Below are 23,221 nucleotides of genomic sequence, written 5' to 3' on the forward strand. Positions count from 1 at the left end.
AGGACAGTGGCAAGTTGTCAGACTAACTTGAGCCTTGTTAGAGATTGCTCTAAAATGTGTGTTAATGTATACATCTGATTTAAATCCAAGGATATTCTCAGCAGTCCAAGTGTTGTGCAGTTGGTGCTATTGATAGTATTCACCTTATAAGCTCTCTGTGAGTGGTCTATATTATGAATATAATCATGTAAACTAAGCTTTCAGTGAAGTGTCATTTCAGTCTGAGGTTAGGTAAAAATTAGTTAAAATTTCAGTAAGTCACTGTCTTTGTGCAGAAAAAAATCTGGGGTAGAAACCTGATCAAACTCATACTTCAGAACTTCTGAGTTAAAATATCAGCATATGTCTCTGAGAACACATTAGAAATACATGGCTTTTGTTTGACCTACCATCTTGAAATTATTTTTAAAAGAGTGTTGGATTTGGGGGCATGTATTTTTTAAGATGTTAATAGATCGGCTCAAATACTTTGCATCTAACAGCCTTGAGGTCATACAGATCTGTTTAGAGACTGTGCCTATAGCCCCCCCCGCCCTTGTTGGTTTCTGCTTAGAGAAAACAATTTGTAAACAGCTGGATAGTATGTTTTTCTAATGTGGTAGAAGTGTGGGTTTCGATGCACTATTGGGACATGAGGGTAGGTTTTGACCACAGTGAAGTTCAGATCTGCTCCTTAGGATGACCAGCACTGATCTGTGGTAATGTCAGACTTTGAAGCACGTTGCTATTTAGGCAAGGGGAGATATGCAGAAATCATGGAGCTTTGCAGAAGGAAATGGACTGGGGAGGATGCAAAAACCTTTCTAGAAGGAAGGGAAGAAGAGAGGAGGGTTGTGTGATTGGTGATGCTACCAGTGCCAGAAGTTCAGTGCTACTGCCTTGGCAGGTCTCTTCCATTCTTGTTTCTGATCCAAGCAAGATTTTAAAGGATGTACCATCAAATGTTTTTTCTGTGGAAGCCTGAGCGCAGGAGAATGCTGGAAATGTGCAATACAGCTTGACAGATGTCGTGGTGTGCTCTCCAGTGAAGTTGTAAGCAGGGATACAGAGCTTGGTAACTTGAACATCCTGGTGTTTGGGGTGGAAATGCAGGCGGAGTAGCAGACACAGGAACCGGGAAAAAAAGAGCATAAAATAACTTACACCTTCGTGTGCTGTTTTATTACTAGGAGTCCATGATTTTTTACATCTTGTAGTTTCATGTCACTTAATATTTATGCACTTTTAAAAAATAAAGTGTTTACGATATGAAACACAAAACGCACTCCATGATTCTTGCAAGCTGCAGCCCGTGCAGGCGGGCTTTGTGCGGTGGGGATGGCCATAGCCCCCGGCACACCCGCACCGGGGGAAGATGCTGGGGAGAGCTGGGCGGTGTTCGCTGCCGCGGCTCGGCGCTGTGTAACCAAGCAGCCCGGCGTGGGGGCTCCTGCAAAAGAAGGAGCCTGAGCGCGATAGCTCCCTGGTGCGGGGAAAAGGCGGACGATGCTGAGGTACCGGGGCACGGAGGGTGATGATGAGGCATCGGGCTTCGAGGTCTCGGCTGGTCTCGTACAAGCCGGGCGCACACGCGGCTGTCACAGGCGGCGGTGGGCAGGGGCACGGCGCGGTCCCCACGGGAGAGGCGGCGTTTCTGTGCCGCCCACGGGTGCAGGGACAGGCGCGGGGGCGGCGGGACCGCCGTGCGCGGCCGGGGCGTGTGTGGGGGTGCCCCGGCGCTTTGTCTGTGCCCGCGCCGGGCGGGGGCCGCCGGAACGCTCGGGCCGTTCCGCCGCGGGGGCCGGCGGCTGCCCCGCACTCCCGGGGCGAGCGGCTCTTTGTGTGGGGGCGCGGGGCGGGGCGGGCCCCTCTCCCTCCCTTCCCTCTCTTCCCTCCCTTCCCTCGCCGCTGCCGTCCCCGGGCGCAGCGCGGCGCCGGCCGGTTGCCATGGCGAGGGGCGGTCACGTGTGGCGGCGGCGGGGGCTGACGCGCGGCGGGGCGGGGCGGGCGGGCGGCAGAGTCGCGGCTGCCGCCACCTTCCGCACACCAGCAGCAGCAGCAGCGGCAGCAGCTCGGGGCTCTGCGGAGCGGCGGGAGCGCCAATGCCCGGACCGACCCAAGCCCTGTCCCCAAATGGCGAGAACAACAACGACATCATCCAGGATAACGGGACCATCATCCCCTTCAGGAAGCACACGGTGCGGGGGGAGCGCTCCTACAGGTACTGCGGGGGCGCTGCGGCGGCGCGGGGGGCGGTTGCATAAGGCGGGCGGGCTGCAGCCCCCTCCTCTCCCCCGGCCCCGCATTGTCCGGCTGCGGAGCGCTCGGGGGATAGGCGGGATGCGTGCGGGGGCTCGCCGCGCCCGGGCGGAAGAAAGGCGGTTAAAAATGATAATTAAAAAAAAAAGAGGTGGGGAGGGGGAAATAAAAAGGAGGGAAAGAACGCCCCCCTCGCGGGCAGCCAGCTCCCCTTGGAAAAGAGCCGCAGCACCTCGCTGCGGATCTCGGAGGGAGGCGGCGCCGTGCGGGAGGCGGCGGCCGCGGATGGCGGGGCGCGGGCAGCCCCTGCCCGGCCGGGAGAGCCGCACCGGGCACCGGGCAGTGCCCGTCCCCCGCACGCCGGTGTGGGGGTGACAGCCGCCCCCCGCTCCTCGGGGCGGGGGTGACAGTTCCCGCGGTGCCTGCGCGGGGGAGGGCGGCTCCATCCCCGCCCCCCGCTCCCCGCCAGCCCCATTTTGTGTTTATTTATCGTCTCTCATTTGGGGGGGGACACCCGTCTTTTGTCGCAGTTGTAGGCATTTTTGATGAATCGTTTGGCATGCGGTGCTGGCAGCGCTTCTGCATTAACATCTCTGACAATATGTTCCGGCAGATAAGCTCATTAAAATTGTTTGCATTGTTTGATAAGGGTCGCGGCGCAGCCCGGAACGCAACTGGTTTGATGTGCTCCTTGCTGCCGACTCGAAGGGCGATAATAGGGCCGGTGGCTCCTTATGTCAATATACAGTTATTTTAAATGCTCCCTGGATGACAGCAAGCAGTGCCTCTGCAGAGTACACGCCCCTCAAAGCTGATTTTCAAGCAGCAGGAAATGATGCTGCTCTCAAATATCTGACTAAAGTGGCGAGTTGTAGCTCGATTACATGAAAACAAACGTGGATGGCTTGGCTTGTTTGTCTGAAGAAAATCAGAGTATTTTTTCTTCTGCTGAGGAATAATGGAGCTGCCACCGGCATAGCTGGCCATTAATAACCTTAACAGTGAATCTCATTGTTGATAACACACTGACGGGTGAGCGTGAAAGGCGTCGGAGATCCCGGTGTGTGGTTTGTTTGAATTGCACAAAATTTAGTCGGTGTCTCTCTCTGAATCTCCTTATACCTCATGCACTGGAACCCCAGTGCACGCACTTAGCACAACGCGGCAAAATTGCTTTTGTAAGGACCTATTTCTACTTGCAGAAAGCCTGGAGCTTTCACTTCTTATATCTAAATTTCAGCTGAGTAGTACAAGATTCTGTTTTAGGAGAAAGCTGTATTTCCATCTTGCACCTAAGCAGAAATATGAAGTAGATTTGAAATGCCATGCATCTATCTTTACTTATTCTGACATGTCATAGGTACCACTGATTGCTGTCTCACTTGTTTCCTTCAGAAGGGTTCTTTTGAAAACCTCAGTTAAGTGGGGTTTTCCATTCTTTTTCAGTAGGTTTGTATGGTTTTCTGCAGTCATCAACAAGTCAGTTTTCTTGCCCTTTTGCCTGTCATATCATACACTGAACTATGTCTAGAAAAGACGTTTTGTGAGGCTGCTGTGTTCAGCGCATGATGACAGGAATAACTGTATCACTTGCCCAGTTTCCCAGAAATTGTGAAGTTGCTCTGTATCTGAATAGGCTTTCCTCCAGAGAAGTGCTCCTTAGTCCTTTAGGGATTTTTATCCATTTCTATCTCTCTCTAGAGCAATATAAAGGAATACAGAACTACTAATGCTAATGTTGCATGTTATTTTTGGGCAGTAAATAAGTAATTCAGTTCAATATATTTCAGAAATAAACCTTTAATTCACAAATAAAAATTTCCACTGGGGAATTCTATTTAGGTTATTTTTTTCCTTTTGGAAATTTACCCTGTTCTGCAGAGTCATAACACCCATATCTGTTGATTTCTCCCTTTCTCCGGGGGAGAAAATGATGCTTAACTTGCTTCCATCTGTAGGTAAAATACTTCAGGAACGAAATGTCAAGCATAACAGAAGAGAAACATTAAAGAAAATACGTGAAAACTGCAGTGAAGCTTCTCCTTGATACTGGAAAAATGGCTTTCAACTTCCATGACAACCTTTAGTAGCTAGGCAGGTTTGGTCCTTGTTCAGTGTGAGTGGCAGCAGGAGATCACTGGGTACAACAGATGAATTCCATCAGTTTAGTGCCTGCTGCCACACTGGACTGTCGGTGTCATTCCAGACTTATGGAGCGGCTTGTAGGACCTCACCATATGACACATCAAGTTGCTATGCCTCTGATTGTTGGCCTGGGTTGTTCCATCTAGGAATATGGAATAAATATGTCATTACACACACCCTGGAGGTTGACATCAGATGAGCAGTTGTACAAAGCTAAAACACTTCTGCGTCCTGCAGCTTTGCTCTCAAGTTAACCTGCATCTGCCATGTGTATAGAGGTTCAGTATTTGCCTTTCAGTCCTTCTTTCCTGTAGTAACAGAAATGCTTTCTCATTTTACAACTTTTAACATGTTCTGTTTCATAAATATTTTAAAACAGAAGTAGTCTTACCTGACCAGGAAATTTGTATTGATCAGATTGGATACTCTCAGACCTAAGAAACAACTTCGCTATTTCTAATACCAGGTCTTACCAAAGATTTGATATCCACCTCCTGAAGAAGATTTAAAAACAACTACAGGTTATACCTTTTTACAGACTAGGAAGCTGACATGGAAGGAGCTGCTGTAAGTTGTATGCTGAGCTGAGGATGCAGCAGGGAATTGAACTTATACCACGATTCCCAGCCATGTGCTATGTATGCAAAGCCACAAATAGTTTTCTCAAGTCTTCCAAAGGACATATTATATTTTGCAGACTGGGACATACAGGCCCAAGGTGTTAAGTTTCTCAGCCAGATTTACTTAGCTGGTAAATGGAAACCAGGCACTTTGGCATAAAATTTAGTCACAGGGTGATGTTACCTTTTGGAGTTAATAACTGTAATCAATCTGTATTGCTCACGTGCTGTTTCATGTGCTTCAGATCAGGAGACTGTTGAAAATTTGTTTGGTACTGAGGTATCTTTCTGTTGGCCCAAAGTAGACTTGGGGTCTTTTCTGAAGCAGTGAAGAATAGCATTAACATTTAACGATAGTTTACTTCCGTGTTCAAAGATGGCTGAAAAAATTCAATGAGAAACAAAATCAACAGCTGTGTGGAGAATTTTTTTTTAAATAGGGCACGTTTGCAGTGCTTTTTTTGCCAGACTCCAGGCATCCTGTGTGGTTGATCAGCTCATCGTATTTTTAAAAGCTAAAGTATTGAGTGAATACTTGTAGGTTCAAATGGCATACCTAGTCTAAACCACCCTGGTCCTAAAGAGACAAACTGTTGTACCTTCCTTTGCAGAATACTGTGCTTAACTTCTGCTTTGTGTGTGGCTAGAAAAATGGTTTTCTGGGCCTTCGTTCCCTGGCTATATTTAGTTTTATACCCAGAACTTGCATGAAGCAGAGGGGAAGGGGCCAACTTCCTCATTATTTTTCTTCAAATCACTAAGCTAAAAGGAAAGAGTACTTTTGTTTTAGTTTTTTATCTATGAGTGTATACCTTTTTAATGTTACCTGTTTTAAGTATTTGTTTTTCCTAAGTGTTGTCTTCATTCTAGAAATCATTGTGTAAGCAGTGAGTCATGGTGTTGTGCATAATAATGAAAGCTAGACAGCAGTGGTGATTTCCTCACCCACTGCTGGAATAAGTTGTGGGGTGTTACAGGGCTTAGCGGGCTGCCTTTTACAGCGGTATGGGCTGATAACTTCCATGCTGAAAGTCAAGATTTACGTTGTAGCAAAATCTGTTCTGGTCTTTGCCTTCCAAACTCCCAGTGAATTGCCGGATGCAGGCTGGCCCTGGGCAGCAGAGAGCATCCATCCCTTGGCAGGACCTGCCCCTGTCTCTGGTGACTCTGTGCCTTCCACATGTGTGGCTTTACTCAGGGTTCAAAGAGAGACCTGTTGCTTCGACTTACTGTGGGCAGAAGGAATTTACTGGTCTTTAATTAGGTTCCACTGAATATGGTAAACAGGTAGATACACTGGAGTAAAAAAAAAAAAAATTATGTTGAAAAAATTAATATATTAAGGCCCAAGCTTGCTGAGAACTGGGAAGATGATACAGAGTAAAAGCAGTGAGTTGTCTTCTCACTTCACAGTACAGATAGGTGTGACTTCTGAAACTGTAAATGCCAGTCAAAGCAAATGCTATTAAATATATTAGTAAGTGAATCTTTATTTTCAGAGGCATCTGCTCTTGACCTAACAGCTGCATTGCAGATTATGAGAATTTTGTCCTAGATTTCACTGAAAGCAGGAAAAATGCAATAACAAATGTTTGAAAAAACCAGCAGCAAACTAATATAAATTACACCCCATAAATTTGGCTTGTGTTTTTCTAAAAGTTGTCGTTGTGATAACCCCCTTGTCTGCCAAGCATCTGGATTGCAATAAGATAGTTACTGCAGGGAGAAGACCATCCTGATGACTTAGAGCCAACAGCTTACTAGCCAGCATTAAAGAGGGACTATGCAGAAATCTTTCTTTGGTTCCTGTCAGCTTAGGTACCCTCTATTTTCTCTTCTTTCACTTTCATAAAGCTGTCTTCCTATTGCTGCCACTGCTGTTCTTCTTTAATCTTGTTTTCTGATTAGGGAGTACTCTGCCTAGAGAGAGCTGTTTCGGTGAGTATCTTCTGCTGGGCAGGTCCAGCTCTCAAAAAGCAAAGGGTGAAACTGTCTGAAGATAACTTGGAATCACATGTGAGAGCATGTAAATGTCTCTGAGGGGTAGGAGGATGACTCTGCTCAATACTGCATGAGTAATTTGAAACCTAGATAGTCCCTGCCTGCATTATTGGGGTATCTCTGTTGAACTGGATTTAGATCTTCCTTGACGGAAATACCTTCATAGTGTTTTGGCGGTTGGGGTTATTTGTTTAAATCAGGGGCTAAGACGGAGGTAGCTTTTTGGGGAGTGGGGAGAGAGGAGAGAAAACACTGCACAGACAGCCCAGTTTGTGTAAGGAAATAGAGGTAATTTTCAGACAGCACGAACTTCTCAGCTTACACCCAAGTGCTCTCACCAGAAAGGTCTGAGAACGCCTAATTTGCACCCAGCCTCCGTGGGTTTCAGAAACATCCTGTAGGTGGGAGGCTGCGTTCTGGTTTTTGTTGTGTGATGTGGTTTTTTTTAAACTACCTTGTTGAGCTGCATAGCAACAGCAATGTGTTTTTGGCATATTAAAAGAAAAAGGAGCAAGTTTGGCACACACGAGAACTGAACCTGATGCTGGCACTTTCAGAAACACACATTTTGGCTTCTGCCTAGTGTCTTCAATCTAGTCTTCCTGGAAAACAGGCGCTGAAAAATGTGCTGTATTGTGAAAGAAAGGTGATTTGGAGGTGGGGCTGTGCAGCAAGAGACCTTGATTAAAGCTATTTCTTTGGCTCGTTTGAGGGAGGTGCAGTTATCTCATCTGGACCACAGGAATGTTATTCCAGGGGACATACCTGGACTAACCTTTTGTGATATAAAACTTGTTTTGGGAGGCAGTAAGAAAAGAAAATGTGTGGTAGGTCTACATTTCAAGCCTTGGCATTTGAATGTGTGACTCTTTAAAAATATCTTCAGAGGTTTTGGGGTTTAGTGGGGAGGTTAGTTTAATTTGACAGTCTCTCCTTCCTTATGCCCAAAGCTAATTATAGCAAAGGCTTGGTAAGGAAGCAGATGAATAGTGTGCCAGCTTTTCATTTTGGAAGTGCAACTTTCAGCCTTTGATAATTGAAAACGAGTGGTCTCGCCACATCTGTTCTCAATCACGCCAACCACCGAGTGGGATGGCACGAAGGCTGTAGCGCGGTGGCAGCAGCCGCGAGACTCGCGCTGCACCGGGACAGCGTTTGGCTGCTTGCATCCTCCTCACTCCCTGAATCCTGGCCTCCAGCTAGCAGCACTGATCGCTCACTTCCAGGATCAGTGCTAGGGAATGTAAATGGAAAACATCCGTGTTTCTTCTGTGGATGGTGTTAGCTGTGCGCTGCGTAGCTGTTTGGATCTTGCTCAGATCTCTGCTGCCTGACTCACCGATAAAGCATCTTCTTCATATTGTTTCATTACAATTAGGTGGGACGGAAAAGGGAATATCAGCTATAAAAGTTTACTAAACATGCCTTTAACTGTTGGGGTTTAAAAAGAGTGGGGTTTTTTTATTTTTAGTACAAATCTACTGTCTTTGTGCTATGAAGTATTTCATTCAAAATTGAAACCTTGCCTGCGATATTTTGACAAAAGTTTGTCTAGTTTTCTAGTGGTATACTAAGTTATTAAGTGTTTTGTAGAGAAGGCTCTGTATTCTGAAAGCACACCCATTAAATGTCTCAGTTTAGCCACTCTGAAATAATTTCTTGTTTCCCATGGAGCCCCATGATTAGTGAAGGGTGCTTTTGTGTTAAATGTGGTTTTTTGCTATGCTATCCAAACAGGAAGTGTAAACATTCATCAGTGAATCAAGACTTAAGGATGTAGCTTCCGTAGGAAATCCTACAACTGTGCCAAATTATTCTGCCTGGAGAGAAATATGCCATGCACGTTGTACTGTTGATCTTCTGGCCTTGTGTATGACCATCTTGCATTGTTTTGTTTCGGAGGCTTAATTTTCAATATTATGTTTCTTGGCAATTTGGAATCGTGAGACGGACCTCAGTGGAGCCCTTAGTGAGATCTGTGCACTTCAGTTTTATCTTTTAGGAGCAACTCAAGTGAATTTTCCCCCTAGAGCAGGGCTCCTTAGTACCATACAGAATTCCTACCCAAGCAGCTGTAATTATTCAGAGATGCACATGAATGCAAATTCTTTCCTGTCACTCTGGAATGCAGTGTTGATGCTCAGAAGGGCTCGCTGGCAGTATGTATTAAACAATTTTGGGGGAATGAAAATTCATTTTAGGCAAATCTTACACAGTTGTTATGCTTCGCTTCTTAAGGTTAATCTCTATGGAGCTAGTCCAGTAATATCAGGAATAGGAAGCACTGAAATATTTGAAGTAGAATACTCATTTGTTTTGCTTATGGATTCAGTGTTACACAAATCATAGCTTGTTAAAATAACTATAGAATCTATGAGTAATTGTTTGTATGGAAGTGGAACACATAACCCAGTGATATGGAAGTCCCACGGGAGCTTGTGTATACAGAAAGACCATGGTGTGTAGGAGTGCTGAGAGCAGGGAAGCAGTGGTAATTGGTTGGATAGAAGGGATACATTTTCCCCAAAGGACAGCATTCAGTTGTAATTAGTCATTCTGTTGGAAACCTTGTTATGCAGAATGGTGTTCGTTATATTTTACTGAATTGAATTGTTTGGGGTCCATATCACTGCTTGCCCATAATAATGTTTCAGAGTTATACATGAGGTAGATTCTGAATCAGGGTCTGAAAACACTGTTTTCAGTCAACACATTTGTGTTGTGCTAGTTGGCAGATTCAAGGAGGCATAAGGAATATTCTCTTTTTGCTTTTTTATTTCATTTAATATATCTGCAATGAAGACAGGCTGAGAGACCTGGGGTTACTCAGCCTGGAGAAGAGAAGGCTCCTGGGAGACCTTAGAACAACCTTCCGGTACCTACAGGGGGCCTGCAAGAGAGCTGGAGAGGGACTTTTTACAAGGGTATGCAGTGATAAGATAAGGGGCAATTGCTTCAAACTGAGAGTATGTTTAGATTAGGTATTAAGAAGAAATTCTTTACTGTGGGGTGGTGACACACTGAAACATGTTGCTCAGAGAAGTTGTGGATGCCCCGTTTCTGGAAATGTTTGGGACTTGGTTGCATGGGACTTTGAGCAGCCTGGTCTAATGGAAGGTGTTCCTGCCCAAGGCTGAGGAGCTGGAACTATATGATCTTTAAGGTCTCTTCCAACCCAAACCATTTTGTTATTCTGCGTATTTCTGTCTGCAGAGGTTTGGCTCTCTAGTGCACGTTTATAATCTGTGGTTCCCAAGTGTGGAATGAGTTCCACAGCAGCAGGGATGCTGTAGAACTGCCTTGTCTCTCAAGCAGCTCTATTTTTAATATGGTGAGGTGTTTTTTTCCACTACCACATTGTGCACAGTTGTTCCTGAAGGGTTACACAGTGTGGACCTGGTGGTGCTGGTGAACAAGATGAACATGAGTCAGCAGTGTGCTCTTGCAGGGAAGAAGGCCAAGCCCATGCTGGGCTGCATTGGCAGGCATGTAGCCAGCAGCTCCAGGGAAGTGATTTTTCCCCTCTGGTGCTTCTGAGACCACATCTCACATACCTTGTCTGAGCCTGACCCTCTCCACTTTGAGAGAAACAGTGACATACTGAAGTGAGTGTGGCAGGATGCTCAGGGGGCTGGAGCTTGTGACCTGTGTTTGGTCAGTCTGGATAGGAGCCATCTCAGGAGAGGGGAAGATCTCACTGCAGTCTTATCTGTCTAGTGGGAGACTGTGTGTGAAGAAGATGGAGCCAGGTTCTTCTGAGGTGCATGGGGAAAGGATGAGAGGCAATGGCAGTCAGCAGCTGCAGCAGTACAAAGTACTTTAGATATTGGGAGGAATGTGTACGTGGTAGGGACAGTCAAACACCAGAAGTTACCCAGAGGGGCTGTGGAATATCTGTCCTGGGAGGGTCTTGAAACTGAGACAAGATGGGATCACCGGCAGCCTTCTCTTGCTGTCTCTGCAGTGACTGGGAAGCTGGAGCAGGTCTCTCTGGAGTTCCCTGCCGACCTGAGTCACTTTATGATCCCATTCTGTAACTCTAATAAACATAAACAGCTCGTGACTTAAAAAACAAAGTAAAAAAATCACGTGCTTTAAAGATGAAAGGAATATCATCTGGCAACTTTTTTACTGCCATGGAGGTGAAATCAGCCTTGCCATCAAAGATTTCAAATGGAAAAGAAAAATATGTGTATGCAGTCTCAGTATGACTTCATCAATATCAAATGTTTTCTAGTTTAATTCTTGCAAAAGCTGTACTGCTGCAGCTGCAGTATATTAATTCATATTCATATAATTTCATATTGCATTCTCTAAATCGCTGGGAACAACTTCTGCAGTTTAGTATCTAGGGCTGATCAAAAGTTTGTAAGACACAGCAGAGCAAAGGGGTAGTTTTGCTGTGTCATAAAATTAATTATGTACATTGCAATTAAAGATTATGTCTTGAAGCTAATAGCTGATAAATTGCTTGCTCTGCTTTTAAGGAATTTTAACTTTTTTCATGCAGAAAATATTAGCATTATTGATAAGTTGAATCTGCAGAAAATGCTTTAACGATGAGCATAGTTCTTAAGCTGTGTCAGATGTCCGCTTAGTTTGATGTGCTTTTTACAGGGAGTGGTGCAAAACTGTCTTGTCGCATGGCCTGCAGCAACACTGAGAGGGTTGCAGGAACTAAATATTCACACTGAGCCCAGATTACCTTCCTAACTGCACTTACATGTAGTTGAAGGCAATTCAAGCAATAAACTTTTTTCTTCCTTGTTTATTGTGAGAGTTGCACTTGGTAATGTCACTGTTTTCCAGCTGGAAGCAATACACGTTAGGAATTGACCTCAAGATATTCCATGAAAGGAGGCCAAATCCTATTAAACAGTACATCTATGCGTCTCTTAGCTTAAGGTGCACAGCTTTACTGGGGCTTGTACATAAAGACTGTTGTAACTAATTCAGCTTCTACAATCACAGTTGCATCAAACCAGTGAGCACCATCTAAAGAACATTATTTAGAAAACAAAGCTTTGGGGATTTCCCCCTTTAGATAGGCAGAAGATGCTAAAAGTTAAAATCTGTCTGAAAAGGCCAATTTCACAGACCTTCAAAGACCAACATGGTTGAAAAAAAAGGTTTTGGGGAAGCTTTAGATGATGCTGGTAGACTCACCAATTGTGTTGGTACTGCAACAATGGTAAAATCAGTCTGTGGTTACTGGCACACAGCAAGAATAATATGTTACATAAATCACAGATGGTTGAGCTAGAATGTTCCTACAGGGCAATTTACTTCATGAAGGATTAGTGAATTCTAGTTTTAGTTGCTCCAAAATTAATTTAGCAGTTAAGCAATTGCACTTGGAAGTTCAGCCCTGTTCTAGATAGTACTTGGTAGGATTAATTCTTAAGATAGGTGATTTACTGGTAGTATGTTGAGCACCAGAATAATTTAAGAGTGCTTCTTTGTCTGTTATGGTATTAACTCATGAGAACAAGGGAAGAGATCAAGTTACTTTGGTATCCAAACCCGAAATTAAGTGTTGTGGCTGGTAGTCTTAACACTTGAAGTCTGGATAATATTAAAAATGGTTTGTAGGGAGTTTGTAATAAGCCAAAGACTTGGATATTTATTTGTGCCTGTATCAACAACACTGGAGATGTCAGAACTCCAAGATTTATTATTATCATCATTATCATTTTTAGTCTAGCTTTCACCAGTGGTTGAGGGAGAAGAGGGAGAGAGGTTGGCCTCAGAGCATAGTAAAAAGCTCTGCAGTGTGTTGGTGCAGTGGTCTGCAGAGGCAGTGCTGCAGGGGACTTTCAGCTGGTTATCATCACAGATGTTGTCTGGAGCACGGTCCTGCATTCCCAGCAGAAAGCCTGGTGCTTTTGCTTTTCCCCAAATGGTAGCAGAGCTGTGATAGCACTGGGAACCCTGGGCAACCGTACTAAAGCTTAATACTTTCGTTGCAAAAATACACAGCTGTGTTTTAGAGAGTGATGCACCAGTGAAAGCAGCTAGCATGGTTGCCCGTTGCTTCATCTGTTGTCACATGCTTGTTTACAACTTCAGGGCTTAAAATAAGTGTTGCCTTATACCCCTGATCAGTGCCATCACCTTTCTGCCAGGATGACTTGTTCAGGGGTGGAGTGGGGCTGGCTGCCTGGCTGGTATCTCAGCAGCTCTGTCGTGCAGGCTGTGCTCTGACACCTTTGCCCGTGGGTCCTGGGATACTTGCGTGAGTGGTTGCTGTGCTGTTTCTTGACCCTTACTTGGTACCACTCCAGGAACAGTCAAAGTGAAGGTGGCCTTAGAAAGCCACTTAAAAAGGGCCTTGTTCTCTGCAGGAACAGAGAGTTGGACTTGATGATCCTTGGTGGGCACCTCCCAACACATTATATCCTGTGATTCTAACATATATGTATATTAAGGTTAGAATAAATGTTGAAATGCATTAATCAGTGTGTATCTACACTTGTTTTTGATGTAGGAGAGAGAAGAGTTGATGCATGACAAAGCCCTTGTGCTCCGTCCCATAGTGCATCATTTGTGAGTGGGAAAGCTGTATTGCAGTCCCTCCTTAGCTAGTGCAAGGGGTTTCCCTTGGGAGTGCTCTCCTCCTTAGCTTCGCCTGCCTTGGACAGCCAGGGTATTTTAAGTATACTGCAATCTCTTGTTAGGAAACGGCAGCTCTATCCTCCTGGTTTCCCTTCTACCCAGACTTGTCCTCTTCTGAAACCCATGGATGCTCAGTGCCTGTCTCCTGCTGAGTCACTGCCTCTCTTGCCTGGCTCTGCGGGGTTGTGAGGCACTTGGAGGCTGCTCAGGCCTCCCCCTTCAGGAGGGCTGTATAGTATTACAAAATCTCATTTGCCATTAGGTTATGCTTGGAGTAAATCAGCGTGTTACTTTAGCCTTTCACCTCGGAATGTATACATGCCGGAGAGGAGGAGGGGGGGGCAGCGCAACCACGGATAGGTTAAAACTAAATTCATTTGGTGACTTCATCTGTCTCTAGTTGGATCTCATCCCTGCTGAAACTCCCAAGCCTGCCCGCAGCTTTTTCTGGACTTAAAAGGCGGAAATGGCAGGAGCCGGGAGCAGCCGGGCTGGCAGAGCTGCCGCTGGGCTGCAGCGTGGCTGCTGTCCTGCTGCGTTCTGCCTCTGACACAGTGCCTCGGTGCCCTGCAGCCCCCGTGCCCAGCTCTGCTGGCCTTTCTCAGTCAGGGCTTCTGACTGTGCTTGTCCCTTCCTAATCACGGGCAGGTATTCCTTGGTGTAGACGCAGGTGGGTGGCTGTGTCCACGATGTTTTGCCTGGAAGTTCACAGGCTGCGCTGTGAACTCCAGGGGTCAGTGGATTTGGGGACAATTTGGGGACAAGCTCTCCTCCACTGCTGTTTTCATTTTCCAGTAAATCTGCATTTGCTAAAGAACTTGGAAATCTCCTCTCTGAAAGTGAAACTACTCATCCATCAACTCGTGGGAGCAAAATAATAGGAGGTTCCCCTGTTATTTGCAGAACTTGAGCTAGGAGCTAAGGTTTGCTTACATGGGCTGCCTCTCTAGGCATCCTTTCTTCAGTGCTCAGCGCTGATGTTACCTTGCTTTATGGCACGTTTTTAATCTCTTGGAAATCCTTCATCAATGTCTCCATGTTTGCTTGGTAATCTGTTGTTATCCCTAATGGAAAAAAAAAAAAAAAGAAAAAAAGGGGAATTGAAGTTCCTGTTTGTGTCTGGGTGAATTCGAGACTTCGTTTAACAGAAGATTAAATGATGGTTTCTTCATCAGCTTTCTAGAGGTTTTCTCGTTACAAAATGATCATAGGCATCTTCTGTTTCCTAAAATGTAGGTGTTTTTAATTGACTTGAGAATTATAAGTCTGAGAATTATTTTGCTTTGAATCAGCTTCTTTTTCCCCCCTTCACAATCCCCTTGTCTATTGTGAAAGGTAGACTAGTTGCCAGTGTCTATTGTGAAAATTTGACACGTTGAATGTCTTCCTTCAGGGCATCAGAGCAGCAATTCAAGCTTAAGATCTTAGAGTTGAAAGCCTTGGCAGGGGGAGGGTAATAACTGTAAGTAAAAGCAGTGAAGTTTTTTAGCATTGCAGCCTTGCCACAGTTAGGTTCCTCTCATTCAGCCAACTTCAAAGGTTTCTTGTTGTTCATCATTAATAAAATGCCTTCTTAATTTGTAATAACATTCTTTTTATACTGAAATGTGCGTGTCCTTACCCCATGTTAACTAGTGCCTGTCTGTTCAACACAAAACATTACTACAACTTTGTTCAATTGCTCTAAGGTGTGGTTTGAGGGTGCTGTGCACTGCTGTGGTTCATTTCTTACTGCAGTGAATATACCTATGTGGAAATGGTGGTGGCCAGAAGCTCTGAATTGCTTCCATTTTGTGTAAGCTATTGATGTCTGCCTTTCTTGAACTTCTGTCCTTTGTCAAGAATGCTTTTTTTTTTTTTTTTTTAATTAGGATTTGTTTCCTCATATAAATTGATCAGGAGCCTTTCAGAGCATGCAAATACCTTCAGCCAAAATGAAGATATTTTGTAGTTAGGTGTTACTGTTGCATTGTACTTTTGAAGGCAAAGGTGAAGCGTGAAAAAAAAAAAGGAATTGTGTTACTGTAGAGACATGACATTGGTGTACAGTTTCAGTGGCAGCAGGAGTGAGAACATAATTGGAGAAATAAAGTCTTGCTTACGATATGCAAATACGACTGGCAGATGCAAGTGAGTCAGTGAACGTGGCTTGTCCTCCTCAGGTGGACCTTTAGGTGCCCTGAAATCTTTGAAACACTAAATAATTGTCTTGGAATTTGAAACTGTTATTTTCATTTTTGTGAACTACCCCAATTTCATAACTGGTTAGTGAATAAATTTCTAAGTATTTCTAAAAGCTATGCAGTAGACAGTGTAATGCAGTGCTAGTTATTAGGCTAGTTATTGCTAGTTATTAGTTATATCAGAGGTTTTGGCTCAAGTTGTGTATATTATTTGAATACTTCTGGTTGTGTTTTCCACATTTGAGGGAACTGAATGTCTGAAAAAGAACTAGTATTTTTCTGCCTTAGACAATAAGCTTTTGGGGGGTGTTAGGTTTTCTAAAGTCACGTGTAGCATTAACCAGAATTGCCAGGAGTCTTTAGAAAAGATACTCAGATTTGGGTCTAAACCAGTCCTTTAGAGCTGTCATAAACATTTATGTAGGTCAGAACATCCCAGCGTTGGCAGGAAGCCTCTAATTCAAAAGAGAAAATTCCCTAATCCAGTCCGAATACATCTCTATTACTCTCATTTCACTTTCATTTAAACAGGGAAGTGCAATGAGAACAATAAAAAATATGCTGTTGGCTGTGTTAAATGATAATCCTGCAATATTCAAGCCATAAAATGTACATGGATTGCCTCAGTTTCGTCTAGACTCTGTAGAGTACTTCACAAATCATTTTAGGTCAAGTCAGATCCGTGTGATAAATGTAAAATGGCATTCAGAAGTTGGTGAGGTACACAGATAATAAAAATATTTTTAACATTTCAGGGCTATTTAGTAACATGGGAACAGTGCAAAAGAGATTTGACATTCAGCATTTTAAAACATTAATTTCTCACAGTGTTATAATCACAGGATTCTTTTATTCTTTTCTTTTTTTTTTCCCATGGCAATGCCTCATTGTGATTAATCTTGTATCTGATTCAGTTTCTGGCTAGATAGAGCCTTTATGTTGCTTGCTACAAATACCACTGCAGTTGCAACACTGATGCCATGGTATTTGCTGCAGAAGTACAGCATAAGTCAAAAGGGAGAGTATGAACAGTGTTGTCAGCACTGCATAGGAGCTTTTTGTGTTGATTTTCCATCCGCAGGACTCTTTTCAGTAAAGACAACCTCGAGCATAACTGGCCTCTAATGACTGTGGCTAAGGCTGTGTGCAGTGAGCCTTAAAGAAACAGGCAAGGTCCAGCTGCAAATCAGTTGTCATTTCAGGATGATATAAAAGGATGACTTTTCTTTGTACAGGGATTTAGCTACTGAATATGGCAGGTTTCTCCTGTGGGGATTTTTTTGTTTTTGCAGTAGCTTTAATCTACAAAGCCTTTTCACCAGCAGCTGCAGCAGTCTCACTCGGCTTGATCTTAGCCTTTCTGCTGTTATCTTCTGCTTTAGTAATTTTTGGTGTGAAATCTTTTGTTTTACTGGCAGTATCTTATCAGGTGTCAGCTTCCAAGAAGGCTCCTCTGTACTGTCACACAGACTTTCCACTGCATTTAAAAACTTAGTATCTACTTGTCTCTTTGTACTACTATTTAGTACGAATATGTCTATTTGTACTAAATGAGAGGCAGCAGGCAGAAACTGGAACACAGGATGTTCCACCTGGACATGAGGAAGAAATTCTTCACTGTGAGGGTGACTGAGCACTGGAACGGGTTCCCCAGAGAAGTTGTGGAGTCTCCTTCTCTAGAGAGAATCAAAAACAAACATCTGGACACAGTCCTAATGTGCTCTGGGTGGCCCTGCTTGAGCAGGGAAGTTGGACTGGATGACCTTCAGTGGTCCCTTCCAACCTTGCCTATTCTGCGAAAATGTGAAGGCCTTGTGGGTTCAGAGGTGATGGCAAGTTCTTACACTACAAATAGTTTCCTCACTGTAATCCTTCTAGGCTTGTCATTATTACTGGTTTGTTGTGATACAGCTTCTGCTGTCAACAACCGTTAGTTTATCCCTGGAAAAATAAAGTAAATGTGCTTCTTGCAAAACTGTCCTTAGGAACAGCTGGATAGCACCTTGTAACAGCTGCAGTTATCTGTAGCAAGAGCAGTGGAAAATACCCAATATCTCAATGTTCAATGCTGCATATAATGCCTTAAAAAATCAGTAGGCTTTTGGGTGTAATGTTTACCGTCAGACGTGCTGAGCCAGTATATTTCTAGCTGGGGAAACTGCTTAAGCATGTACAGGATTTTCAGCACCTGTCTGATCCTCTGAACTCATGTCTGTGGTGTGTAGTTGTGCATGTGTGAAGTGTTTTTCTGAAATGGCCTAGACTAATATGTGAAGACTTTCCTAGGGCTTGATGTACACAAGGGAGAGTCCTTTGTGGTTAGGCAGTGCTGTAACAGCCAGAAGTTTTTACTCTCCCCCTGTGCCCTCTGAAGTGGGAGGTATGATGTGCTATCTTCAGTCTGCTTTCAGTTACTATAGCACCACCAGGCACCTCTATGGAATCCAGGTAGATACTGGTTTTCAGGCTTGTGTAAGCCTCATTGCAATCCTATGATTCAGAGCCTTCAGTCTAAACAAGTGAAAGCCTGAAAGTTGAAAATGTAAATAATGGTATTGGAAAGAAGCAATATGTTAGGACATAAAATGAAGTTGTTAGCTACTTGGCTGTTCCAAGTATGGCCTGTGTGTCTCCACCTGTCCAACTGTTCTCTTGCATTGCCTTACTCATGTTTATTAATGTGTTTTGAAGATGGATCACATTTTTCAAAGTACTTCAGCACTTGGGGAACTAAGTCCTGCAGAAAACCCCAGCCCAGCTGTAGATGTTGAGCACAGAGGTTCTTGACTGTTGCTGAGCATGGTAGCTGTGCTACCTACACCTGCTTGTTCTTTTTTTTTTCCTTCTTTTTTGTTTTGTTCAAGGTCTCTCTGTGTGGCAAACAGGATATGTGTGTATCTGAGCACCAAATTAGAACATGCTTACTGTAAAGGAAACCTTTCCCAGCTGAGTTTATTTAGGACATAACCAGTAGGAGGATGGGGAACAAGAGATGCAAAGACAGAGTGAACTCTTTCAAGAGAGGCAGCTGTGGAATATTCACATGTATGTCAACAAAACACTTAAGAATGAATGGCAGGGGCATGTTACTGAGTTTTTTAACAGAAATTCTGATTAATTTTGCTTGACTTTGTTTACAGTTGTACTCATACACCCTTGTGCATACTTGTGTACAAATCTGAAGCCGTTGTGTCCAACAAATAGTTTGAACTTGTCTCTAATAAATAGTCTGAACTTTTGTTTGACCCATAGACCATAATAACTCATTTACAGATGCAGCATAAGTTGTATTATCCTTCAGGGTAGCATTGTAAAACTCAAGGTTATTCATTTACTCACAGTTTCCTGCAGTGGAGTTCCCCACCCCATGCACTGCAGCAGAGGAAGTTGTTTGCTCCCCTGTGGGTTGCAGAAAGATGGATATTTCTCTCTGCAGTTCTTTGTGGAAAAAGATGATGAGGGAAGTTCTGCTTCCTTTCTGTGTGTGTGTATTTTCTTGATCTTTTTAACAAAGTGAACTTTCCCTTTTCACTAGCGGTAGCTGATGGTTGTTCTGAGCTCTGCCTGGCCTCAGAGGCCAATTAAAATTTTCTTGAAGTAGGGACAACTACATATCAGAGTAACTTTATTTTACATGTTATCATCTAAGTATCTTTAGTTGCTTTAGAATTCAGTGGACTCTTCTGCATTGAACTGTTGGTTTATTATTGAGCTCACTATTCTTAATTCTAAGTGAATGTTTAATTCATTATTAAGCTGTTATTTCAACTGATTTTACAGACAATATCTAACATGTTAGTTTAATAGTGACAGTGGTGGTATCCTTCTATTAGTTTCTCATCTATATAAAAAGGCTAAAAATAATAAAGTAAAAATGATGCGTTTCAAACTTCAGATGCCATTGGTACCAAAGGTGTTGTTTGCCTGCTCACTGCCTTCCATCCTGATGTTGAAGCTAAGCTTTTATGCTTAGCCATTATGGTGTAGTTTTAAGAGTAAAAGGGCACTCCCTGTTTCTAAAACTTTGTTCCTAGCGCTTGGTTCAATCCAAGCACTTAGTGCGTGCCAAGAAAGCGACCTTTGCTAACTCTTACAGTGAATACAGGGCTGTGTTCACACAACTGGCTGTGCTGCATGTGAGCCCACAGGAAGAGCAGGGCAGACTGAGCTGTCACAGGCTGGTTTCTTGTGTGCTCCAGAGCTGCCTGTACAGAAAGAGGTAGGGAGGCAGCCTGGTTCCGAATGAATTTCTGGCACTGGTTGTGTGACTACTGGAGCATGAGTTCTTCAACCCTATTTTCTCTCTCTTTTTTTTCTTTAATTCCCCATAAAGCAAATTTGTGGATTTTATGTCTTGCATCGTAATGTCAGCAGGTGGGAACAACTTCAACAACCTTCTGTTTGTGAGATTTGCTTCCTAGAAAGTGACCTGTATTATGAACTTTGTAATCTTGTATTTAAATGTATTCTCTGTGTTGTGTGCTTATACACTCATATGTTACCAAGTCAAGTTTTGTGCTGGCGGGCTTTTCCACACATTTTACCTAGGTTGCCCCACCTAGTTAGCACACCTAACTGTGGGTGGAGTTAATCTGCAGTCTTTGTGTTCCCTGCAGAATTATCTGTCAGGCTTCAAAGGGTTACATCTCTGCAAATTCTCATTGGAAATAGTCCACACAGACTTTGGATCCTACAGAGAAGATCCTGCTCTCTTGCTTTGACTGAGAAAGTTGAGGTCCAAAGCTGAGACGGCAGGACTGGCACCAAAGTTAGACAGATAAGTGTTAGCTACAGGGTGCCACTAGAGACAAAGGTGTGCAGTCCCCAGCAAACCAAGCATATTATTCTTTCCAAGAATAATCGTTCAGCTTTGACTCTTTGGTCGTTTCTGAGACACCTCATACTTGAATTGCTTCTAGTGGACTTTCTGAAGTCCATTACTCATGGGAACATTACTTACTCTCTTCATGAACTCGATTCTGCTCTTTGAAACTACTGATGAGATAAACTTGAGTGTGCTCATCTTTCCTCTTTGCAACATCTTGCAACAGAAAGATGGGACTCGGGTAGGATAACAGGAAGCAAAGTTCAGTAGTACGTGTTCCTAGTCTATGTACCTAGGAACATGATAAAAGCTAGCATGAGTTACTGACTTCCAGGAAGGGACCTTTGCTAGCTAGAAGAATCTATCTGAGGTGATGTAGCTGTGAAAACTAGGGACAGAGTGGCATTTACCAAGGTCTCAGTGAAATGTTGTCTGAACAGTGCTTGAAACTGTCTGTTCAAAGAGGACTGCTGGCATGATCAGTCACTGAATGTCTTAACTTGATATAGGAGACTCACACTGATTTGTTTGATCTAGACTACCTGGGCATTGGAACAGACACTGAGTGCTGTCCCTAACGCATTAGGAAATCTGCTCTGGGGAAGAAAAAGCCATTAGGGCTGGAGGAAAATGCTGGCAGAAGAACAAATGGGTTTAAGCTGAGAAGAAATGCTCCTAATGTTTTAGGAGAATCAGGCTCCACGGCAGCTTTCCAGCTGGACAGTTGGGGGTGCAAATCTCAGTTACCTTCATGATAGAGGTTGGTAAATTGATAACAGAGATTATCTGATATTCACTCTGTGACTGTTAGGAACTGAATTAATGATCCAAAAGGGCTCTGTCCCAGTAAGAAATCAGTATTTCAGTAAGTAGAACAGCTACATCCTCATTTAGAAGTTATCTCAAATTAAATGTTGATTTAGGGAGCCTGATCATCCTGCAGTGGCAAAAAAATGACAGATGTCAGATCACTGTATTGGTGCAGCACAATGTAACAAAATCTTTGGTCTCTGATCCTGTCTATGTATCTTTAGGCTATGTCTGATGCTGGTTTTTTTTTCTACCTTATTGGCATGAAGCAGAGTACCATAGGTTTGTATGTTCTTTAAGGTCACAGTGACAGCCAGAGAAATATGTTCATAGATTCCAAGAGGACGTTGAGGAGGTTATGTATCATCAAAGAATAAAAATTAAGCCTCCTTTTTCAACAAATAAGAGAGGGTTGTGAGTGTTGCACCTTTTCTTTCCCTGTTTTGAGCATGAAGCATATATTCACTGTATTCAGAAAGCAATTATCAAAATGTCAAAAATATTTTTGTCTCTCTTTTTTTCCTAGTTGGGGAATGGCGGTCAACGTGTACTCTACCTCTATAACCCAGGAGACTATGAGCAGACATGACATCATTGCATGGGTTAATGATATATTAGCTTTAAACTACACAAAAGTTGAACAACTCTGTTCAGGTAAGAAAGCACAGTATGCTCTACAAATGTTTATTTTAAAACCACTTTAAAAGTCTGATTTGTTGAAAATAGATAACTTTTAACTTTGACATAAACCAGTTGCTCTGAAAGGAGAGACAAATGTATGTGCACAGGAAGCATTTTTGCGTTTGTGTTAATCACGGGAAGATAAAGTACCTTGGGAAAGCATAACAAAGGCAGAGGCGAATGGGACAAATGTAGCAGGAGATACATAGAAGTAATAAAAAGGTTGGCTAAGCAAGCAAAGAATACAGTGATAAGTTTTAGTGTTTTAAAGCCACTGGGGTGGTATCTTTTCAAATGGAGAGTGGACATAACTGAAAAAGAGACAAATAGAGAACCAGCACCCCAGATGAACAAAATTCTCCAGCTCCTTTTCCTTCCTAATGAGGTTTCTCAAATCCCTGCTGATGTTTACAGGAGAAAAGCACAGGTGTGACTGAAGAAAAAACATGGATTTGAGGAAACGAGCCTTTAGCTGCTGTGAGGGCTTCAGAACTTTGTCAAAATCTGCCTGTTTCTCTTTAAATCTAACTGAGTTATTGTTTTAAGTATATTTGGTAATGAGCCCTGAAGAAAGGGTATTAGTTGGAATATTTCAGACATTTTGGTTAATCAGAGTGGCAGCTAGAAGATAGGTGTTAAACAACAGGGTCTGTAACTAGATGATGGCTAGAAATGACACAGAAAAAGGCTGATGTTTCACTGTGAATATACATGCCCCTGGGGAATGATTTCTTTCTGATTTCCTACTGTGATTTTTAAATGTGAAGATGTTTGTGGTGGAGGAGATCTAACTTAGATTGCTACTTCAACTAACGTGCTGGGAATATTTTATGAAGATACTATCTTATCTTATGAAGACAGTGCTCAAAGTACATGGAAGAGGAACCACATGACCAGATTTCAGCTGTTTCATGGTTCAGATGAAATGCATAAATGAGGTCTTATATTCATATATTTGATTTTACCTACTGTTCTGGGTAAATTTTCTGTCTTGGAGATATTCCCTGGAAGGTATAGATAATCCTTTGAGGTTGATAGTCTTGTAGCCTATTCTTCAGAATTAAAAAAAAAACAAGTCTCAGCTGCAGAAGTAGGGTTGCATG

The 23,221-nt window shown here is 43.3% G+C and overlaps 1 protein-coding gene across 4 annotated transcripts in view; it reads left to right on the forward strand.

Annotated features, from left to right (window-relative positions):
• Positions 1-23,221, forward strand: part of MAPRE2 (microtubule associated protein RP/EB family member 2) — a 98,738-nt gene that overhangs the window by 39,201 nt on the left and 36,316 nt on the right. For 2 of the 4 annotated variants that reach the window (XM_048287071.1, XM_048287069.1), the window contains exon 3: positions 21,964-22,091. In XM_048287071.1, coding sequence (XP_048143028.1) covers positions 21,971-22,091 — 121 coding nt within the window. In that variant the 5' untranslated portion in view covers positions 21,964-21,970. Of the gene's footprint in view, positions 1-1,996; positions 2,201-21,963; positions 22,092-23,221 lie in introns of those variants that run through there. The other 2 variants (XM_048287070.1, XM_048287073.1) reach the window with 2 other exon arrangements.

The sequence above is a fragment of the Corvus hawaiiensis genome, chromosome 26 (genome assembly GCF_020740725.1).
Source record: "Corvus hawaiiensis isolate bCorHaw1 chromosome 26, bCorHaw1.pri.cur, whole genome shotgun sequence".
NCBI classification, from domain to species: Eukaryota; Metazoa; Chordata; class Aves; order Passeriformes; family Corvidae; genus Corvus; species Corvus hawaiiensis.